Raw genomic sequence first — 8,416 nt, 5'->3', positions numbered from 1 at the left:
CAGTGCCATGGCAGCACACTTGTACAGGGGAAGTGTATTGTAGGGCTGGCAGTGTTTCGCTCTTGAGGGCCACTGGCGTTAGAAGGGAAGAAGGGGCGCATGGCTGGAAGCTGGACGGCGGCTAGGCTGCGGGAGTAGTCGCAGCTCACTCCCGTTTCTCGTACTGCTTGTTTTGCTCGGGGCGGGACAGTAAATCGCGCACCGTCTTCCTTAGAAGGGAAAAGTGCATTTCTGTGTCCGCATGTTTGAAAGTTTTTCACAGGAAAGTGTCTTCGTGTTCTGCTTTGCCCGTCTTAGCCTTCATCAAAACGGTGCCATGGTTTGTTACGCTCTAGATCGCTCGCGGGCGTTCTGCTCTTCGGATACACAAACAGCCGAACAGTCTGGCTTTTATTGTGGGCCTGTTGATGCTGTGTGCCCTTTCTTGTGTGCGCACCCCACCCTAGCCAGGCCCCTGTAGTGATGGTAGTCTTGTTTGTCTAGAGTTGGTTTGCTCTGTGGAGCACTTTGTGCTAGCGGAAGAAGATGCACTCAACTGAGGGCCTTCAAATCGGTAGTAGAGAGCCACTGCTTTAGTGCCGTCAGCCAGCCAAAGTCAGCCCCCCGTTCCGGGGTCAGCTCTCATTCTCCTCGAAATAACTCTGGGGGAGTGGTGGTCTTCTTCGGACAGGTTTCAGCGCATCCACCGGCCTGAGGGTTTCCCATGGGGTTCAACGCCTTGCGTTGTCTGGTGTCCCTCCTCGTGGTTCGGTGTGAGTGTCGCGGCGTCTCCACCCATCCCAGGTACTATTCCTAATTTTCCTACGTGACCAGCGTCGCCAGCCGCAAAGCGAATGTAAAGCTAAACTATTAGCGGGGCTGTCACCCGCCGGAGGCGCGGCTTATTGTTATTAGCTCGTGCTACGAGGTGCAGCTTCCCTGTTTAGCCACGTGAAGGCGTGGAGATACCAGGAATCAAGGGAAGACGAGCTGATGCCCAGCCGAGCTACATAGGTCGGAAAGCACGCAGCAAAGCGACTTCAGCAGCTCTGGGCAGTGGAATCCAGGGGCCGTGGGAAAAGCAACCGTCATGACTGAGGATCTCCTGAAAAAGTCCTCGACATCACGGACAGGAGTTGCCCTCGAATTCGCTATCAGTTTCATTGAGCCCAGCAGGAACCCGTCCCGGAGAGGCTTGGGAAGTGGCTCCCGAGTTGGCGATCGTTCAAAAACTCCGAAGCGCTGAGGTTGTCCTCGATAGGGCAGGCCGAGCAATAGCTTTCACCTAGGTTTTGAGGGGGTATTATGACCTACTGACTCTGCCCTTCCGGCGCTGTAACTTTCCGGAAGCTTCCCTATCGTTATATTTCCCGACTCCGTGTTTGAATTGTTCTCCCCTGCACCTGTCCAGCGCACTAGGTGCTTGGGCGAAGGGGGAGACTGGCTTTGACTGCCGCATCTTACCCCGGCTGTTCAGCAGTGCTCGCAAGCTTAAACTTCCACGTCTGTGAAGCTCACAAAAACGCGCTCACGGGACGAGCCGCGGCGACATCAAAGTGACTTTCCAGTATTAGCGGCAGATGGACTCCAAAGCAGCTCGTTAAGATCCGGTGCCGCTACCCGCAAGTGCTGTAATGCAGGAGCGTTTTGCCTTCACCCCGCTATGGCCGTCGGATTGGCTTTTGTGCCGTAAGTGTGCCCAGTCCGGTCTGGTTGTATAGCGCCCGCAACGCGAATTTTCTTCAGAGTCACATCTCGCGTGTCTGCCCCATCGACGCAGGCCTTCGACCGTCCACGCCACCGCGTCCCTCAGGGGGTTGAATTCAAACAATTTGAGGTCCTGCGTTTTCTCTTTTCCGATGAGAGCACGCAAGTAGCATCCGAAAAGCGGCATTACAGCTTCTCAAAGCAGAGGGACGCCAACAATTGTGAGGATGGAGCCAGCCACGCCGCGAACAGACGCGACAGACGGAACTCTGTCACAGCATTGGAGGTCCCCAGTGCCATTCGGCTGGGTAGCTTCTTTCCTCTTGCTCGGGCCGTGGTTCTTTTGTCAGGCATGTAAGCGGCGTGTCTTTACCGGCTCTTCTACTGAACAATTTAATCCACTCTCGAACAAGTTTCGGTGACAAGACGCGTCGGGCATGGTACGCACATATATGCCTACATGCGAGCACCGTAAGTTTTTACATGTAGCCCGCTGCTTACCACGGGAGAAAAATAGAGGTTCCGGTTTCTCATGCCGGGCAAGGCAAGGCTCTGCACCGGGTCGGAGTCCTTCTGGCACTGTATTTCGCCAAACAGGGTGCAGGCAGGAAGAAATAGTGGCTTCCTTGAAGGGCAACTGACTTCATACTCCAACCCCAATGAGGTACAGTCGCCTTCGGTTGGTCAATCTTTTCCCTGCCTGACACTCCACCAGGTAACAGGCTGTCAGATTGGCTTGTACCCTTTGGTTCTGTCGGTATATCCGAAGTGGTGAACCTGCGCACCACTTTGGATATAGACATAGGCGCAGTTCGCCGAGTGCGTGTACTGTCGGCCGTAATTAACTGCACATACATCCTGGTTGGCGAGCGAAGGCACGTTCAAGTGTTGCGATGTAGAACTACTTCACTCCGACTGGTTTGGCCTTAGCTGGTACTGCACATTGAGTACCCATAACCTCTTCAGTACCGAGGGTAGTGCATACGAAGTGCTAACGAGTACATGCTGTAGTTGCCAGTCCGCCGGCCGAGGTGTCTTGGCGGCCCTGCCGAAAGAGCGGCTACTGCAAAACCGACTGCCTTCAGCGGTGCTTCAGCTTGTGACAACTAGGCCGCTTTGCTTGTTTCTTTAGGCGGTGTAACGGAGGAGACCTTCGCAGAAAAGTGTCTGCGCTCATGTCTCCAACTGTGCCTGAGCGATGCTGAACCGAGCTGCAGTATCGGCTGCCTGACGAACGTCGAGTCGTGTGCATCACGCGTCTTGGAAACTGCACTTCATGCGGATACCACGGGCCCCGCTTCCAGTGATGGCGAAAAAGACACAGACAGCGACAGTATATGCGACGATGACGTGGAATCAGACCAGACTCCTCTAGCTGAGGGACCCCTGCAGCCACAACATTCCTGGACGCATTCATTAACAGGTACAGATTTTTCTTTAGATGCCGGGTCCCGAGCCCGAGGCAATAGCCGTACAGGAGGTAGCAGGATATCAGCTCAACTAGGGCGATTCCTGGTCGAGCGCGAAACGCCCTGACATCGGTGGCCGCGGAGTCTGATACCGCTTAGGTTACCATTCTTGGACTGCCGTGACCGTTCACGCACGTCTGGCCTGGTTCCATTTCTTCTTGGGAGTGCGGCTCAAAATGTGGCCGCGGTTCCTCTCAGCCGCCGATTCCGAATCCGCGCCTGGAGAAGTTTGGCTTATGCTCCCGCGATAGCCTTAGCACCGCAGTTAACTGGCGGACTTCTCGGATAAGGAGAGGTACAAGTACCTCTTGGAACTGCGACTCACTTCTTCGACAAGGAGGATGCCATGGGACAACCTGTTGGTACTCTTGTTTGCACCAGGCACCGTTTTGACGCTGCTCCGCTCTACGCGGTCGGAAGAAGCCGCACCGCTCGCCGAAGGCGTCCAACAAGAACAGGAGACGCACTTGAGCAGAGCGGAACGTCGGTTTCTCACTACATGGAGAGATCACGCAAGGGCACTCCGAGAATGTCAGTCTTTTCTTCGAGTTCCCACTAAGCCCGCAGGCCTGTCGTTCAGGTCACCAGCGTTCCGAAACAGCCAACCGCGGAGGGCAGCGTGCTAAAGAGTACTGCTGAGACACTAGTAACTTTTGTGGAAGTACCTTTCTGTTTGGGTATCGTGGACTCCGTGCAGCCTTAATTGTCTTCGCCTCATGATTCTCATGGGCAGGAACACAACATAGCGATGGCTCTTAATGGAACAGCACTGGTAACTTCGAGCGGATGATGATGTCAGACGTCGCGATGGCGCTCAGCGCACGCTAGGCCTTCCACTGGCGTGCAACCCCGCCTGAATCCATTGTCTCTTCGTAGATACAGCCGACAGCCTCAGGGAGTCGATGGAACCGATGGCGGCACCTGGCGTGTCGATGTTCCGCAGCGGGACGCACTGCAGCTGGCCCTGCCCGTTGACTTGCGCCATCAAGTATCTGCCGACGTGTACAAATGATTGCTTGGAATCACGACGATGGTGCTTGAAGTACGCGAGTCAAGAGCCTCGGCAGGCCGGGGAGAAAAAGCCCGGCCATGCAAGATGCCTCATTCAACGAACGCCAGCCGTTCCACGAGTCACCCGTGGACGAACAGAGGCAACCTCGCGCATCCTGCTAGGAAAGCACATCCCTGTGGTTTCGTCAGCTGGCCCCTTTGTCTTCCAGAGAGGGCTGACACATGTGGTCGAGCCACAGACGGCTCGGGGGGAAGACAGTGATTTGGAGCCCGACAGACACAGTGAGACCCGGCATACTGGTAAGGACTCACCGCCTCTATGTGGTAGCGTTGATAGTGGATGCCACAGTGGGCCTAGTCCAACGTTCAAGGGCGTAACTCCAATGTTTCGATCATATAGTGATTCGCGCCTGTTGAGAGTGTCGCTCAAGACAGAACCTGTGCTGTTGGCAATCATTTGTTGAAGGCTGCGAAAGTGGTGGTCGTTGAGTTTTACGGCAGCTCGTGCAATGTACGACTAGACCCCGGCGTCGGAGCGCGTGCGGCCATTACTTCTGCCTGACTGGGGTGCGGTGGTCTGTGAACTTCTGTGTTTAGGGGAGGCGGGCACACCCGCTGGTACACTGCAGTCGAATGAGCTCGACAAATTGGCCAGCTGGGAGTTACCTGCAAAGGACGAAGGCACAGACGATAGTTTAGGGAGGTTTCGTGGGGCAACCCGACAGAAGCAAAAGACGTGCAACAGCGAAGACACCGCGAACTGTCAAAGTACACAAGTGCACAATAACGTGTATGTAACAGCAGCGGAGCCTGCAGAATGGATTGAAGCAGACACAGTGAAAGCACCCCGGCTCACTGCGCTCAGAAGACAAGGGCTGGACTGCCCTGCGAGCTCGGACTGCGAACTGCCACATCAAGCCACCGAGGACACTCTGGAGTAATGAAGATTGCCCCGAACTTGGTTCCGGTGGCCAGTAAGCAAACCAGTGTCTTGTCCAAGCAGTACTGTGCTTATCTGAGCGAAGGAATGCGGCAGCGCATAGTGTATATATGGTCTCTGCCGCCGAGAACCACAGGAGGCAGTTCCTGCTCGGTTCTTGGTACGTATCACTTTACCCGATTCGTGGCCGTCACACACTGGTCGCGCTCTCTGAATGCCAACTCAAGTGTACACGGTGTCTTCACAGTAAACTGTTTAGAACCTCTGCAGTGGGTTGTGTGAAAAGCAAAACCACCACAAACTACGAAGCACGTATGCCACTCAAAAAAAAGGACAAGTCCCGTGCAGCATTCGCACTGTTCGACTGTCCTGCATGGGAATGGGTGACACAAAAAAGACTGCAGCAGTTAACGCTAGTATCGGCGACGACGCGGGAGGAGACTTCAGCCTGCATTACTGAAGACTGCTAACCGTCACTACGCCATCACATGTCCCTTTCGAGTGGTGGAAACCGTGCTGACTGGAGACCAGGATCACCACGCCGCTGCCAGCGCCACCGCCACGCGTACACCTGGCGGCGCCACGATTTTCCTTATGCTGAACGGGGAACCCTTGAGGAAAGGCAAAGCGTTTTACTGCCCCCCTCTCCTCTGCGTGTGCTGCTCTGTTGTCGGTCGGTGGCGGTCTCCCAGAGACTCCCGACCGTCACGCCTCCTCGTCACTACGATCCTTCCTTCCGTCTGAGCGGCTTCCGCGTGCACCCCACCGGGAGCCCTTCATAGCACCATAACCATAGAACCGAGTCACACACATACCACTGCCTACGTTTCGGAAATCAGGCGCGACGTCGCCTCATCTGTGCCCTGCATTCACCTATTGAAGTTGCGCCGACAGCCCCGGCATATCTGCAATGCTTCCGGACCATATGAGCGACCCACCGTCACTTACATCACGAACACTAACAAGCACTTCTGCGGAACAGGGCACGAGCGCCACTCCGGCAATAAACGTCAGTGTGAACGCTTCCCACTGCCGCCCGCCCCCGAGTGAAGGGCGGATCACACGCCCTCGCTGCATTTTTATTCTGAAGTGAGTCATTTGTGTCTCTCAGCGAGAGATTGGAATTTTTAAACCCCGGGACCGCAAGCTTCTCTTAGCACTGCAGAGAAAATGTTTGTACACCTCGTGACTTCCGGCCAGAAAAAGAATGTCGCCCGCGCCTTCAGCCCGCATAAACAAAAAGGTCAGACCCGCGTAGCACCACAGAGGAGGTGACACTTCTGGTTAGACCCCGATGGTCTTTCGTAAGTACACCAGCAATCATCTCTTCCGCCACAAGGTCCGGATGTACACACGGGGCAGGCGAGCAGCATCTGCGAATCTTGTACGGCTTTCATCCGCCCCGGAGTGGCGTCCAGAAAATGGTGTACGCTCCAGCACGAGACACCCCACGGAGGGGGCAGGGTGTTTCCAACCATGGGTGTTTCCGCTGCCGTGACCGGCTGTTTACGAGCGGCCATTCTCGGCAATCTGGTATCGATCCCTATGCGGCCACGCCGCAACTCACCAAAGCCAGGGCAGACATGTCGCTCCTCTGCACCTGCTTCACCCGATGGCACGTCGCCTCCGCAAACCGAGTCAGCCGTCGCGTGCTGCCATCTCGCACTTGCAAGCGTCCCGCCTTCGACCCGACGCTCTTGGTGTGCTGCGCTGGCTGTCCACGTAGTCGGCACGAACTGTCCTCAGACCCGAAGAAACGAGCTCTGCTCTCTTTGGTGAGCTGGATGGGAAACGGTCAGAGCCAGCGTTTCCTGCTGCCCCGAATGTGCCAATGGCAGCCGTTCCCACCTGCACCATCTCAGATGAAGGTTAGGCGGGACAGGAACTCACAACACTTCCCCTACCGATACTTCGCCAAACTCCAGAATCCAGAGTCGTCGCTAGAGCACGACGTTGGTGAAGAGTCCTTCGAGACAGGCGAGACGGACGCAGGTGCAAGGAGGCCGGAGACGCCTTCGAGGGCGCACATCAGATCCACGAACTCGGAGAGCTGGCTAGTCCTAGTTGCTAGCGCGCCCGTGCCGTGTAAGTCTGCCAGGCTGCAGAGCTGTAAACACAGATACAGGTACAGAAACGAATAACCTAAGCGCCACACAAACACCACCTCTCTGAAGAAGCTCGGACCTTTTGTGCGGGAGATCGGTGCGACGCAACAGTCCGCACACAGCCGTAAGTCAAAGCAGGCCTCCCCTCGGTCAGATGGGACCGAGTGCAGGTTTTCTGGTCATTAAGACAAAATCTGTCGCCAGCCATGGGCTGACATGCGGGCCAGTAGTGGGCCCTCAAGGTGCGTCACGGTGCTCGTCAACGCGGTCCCGCGTTCAGGCAAGACACCAGGAGATGCCTACCAGACACAGACTGTTTGCGAAGCTTCAGTCGGCAGTCTTACTTTCTGCGTTGCCTTTCGGACTCGGTCCCATTCCTCAGCGTTACACATCCAAGCTTCCTCGGAGAAAGCCTTTACAGCGTCCTCCAGCCTCGAAATAATATCAGCCAATTCCTTAGAGTTATTCTCGGGGCCTCCTTCAGCCTTCAACTGTTCGGCTACAGCGACGCTCCGCGAGGAATCCCCTTCTGCCAACGTGGTGCCGGCCGTCACATTCCCCTTCTTTTCGGCCCCGCCCGTGTTGTCAGGAACTTCAGGGGGCTCCGCTCGCATCATCGAAAGGTGCGAAATGACGAGGTCTTCCTGCCTACGACACTCAAACCTTCTGCCCGAGTCCTCGGTCTTGTCTTCGCTCCACGGCCTGGCTGCCTCACCCGGACGCGGTCGATCCTCTTTTACGTCCTTTGTGCTGAGGTCCGTCTCTGAAACTACACTGGATCTGCCATCACGCTCCTGAATTTCTTCGCCAGCATCAGAATTATCCGTCGCGTACGCAGACGCAGTGTCAGGCGCGGTGCTCAGCGCAGCTCGTTGTCTTTCTGTCTCAATCCTCTTTCGGCTGCGCTCCAGAGCAGGCGAGCACGGAGACGAGCCCGGATGCGATCTACTTGGAAGTTCACCTTCGCAGCCTGACTCGCTCGGGGAGCGAGTCGTAGTGCTCATGCAGCAGGGTGGCACCGCGGCCCCTTCGTTGTCTAGAATGGTTGTCAACGGGTCTGCGCGCCGACCCTGCAAGATGGAGGAAGGCGAAGATGAAGGCGACGACCTTGTTGATGCCTCTACTGACACGCATCCCGCGGCCGCGTGTCACGGCCCACACCGCCTTCCGAGTCCGCGAAGCCGGCCGCGGGATGCGTGTCAGTA

General features: G+C 56.1%; 2 protein-coding genes across 2 annotated transcripts; one reads left to right on the top strand and one right to left on the bottom strand.

Moving 5' to 3' along the window:
* The first annotated feature begins 2 nt into the window (after positions 1–2).
* On the top strand, positions 3–5,231 carry CSUI_008602 (uncharacterized protein). Its single transcript, XM_068068730.1, has 3 exons — positions 3–2,040; positions 2,819–4,466; positions 4,764–5,231. The coding sequence occupies exons 2-3, from the start codon at positions 4,058–4,060 to the stop codon at positions 5,105–5,107; spliced, it is 753 nt and encodes a 250-aa protein (XP_067919295.1). The 5' UTR covers positions 3–2,040; positions 2,819–4,057; the 3' UTR covers positions 5,108–5,231.
* A 74-nt stretch (positions 5,232–5,305) lies between these two features.
* CSUI_008601 (zinc finger protein) lies at positions 5,306–8,356 on the bottom strand. Its single transcript, XM_068068729.1, has 2 exons — positions 7,556–8,356; positions 5,306–7,213 (listed from the first exon to the last, which is right to left on the bottom strand). Exons 1-2 carry the CDS (start codon positions 8,213–8,215, stop codon positions 7,007–7,009), a joined length of 867 nt encoding a protein of 288 aa, XP_067919294.1. The 5' UTR covers positions 8,216–8,356; the 3' UTR covers positions 5,306–7,006.
* Between the last annotated feature and the right edge of the window lie 60 nt (positions 8,357–8,416).

Source organism: Cystoisospora suis (genome assembly GCF_002600585.1).
Source record: "Cystoisospora suis strain Wien I chromosome Unknown contig_4869, whole genome shotgun sequence".
Lineage (NCBI taxonomy): Eukaryota > Apicomplexa > Conoidasida > Eucoccidiorida > Sarcocystidae > Cystoisospora > Cystoisospora suis.
The sequence above is the reverse complement of the archived record's forward strand: the minus strand, read 5'-3'. Positions and strand labels throughout refer to the sequence as shown.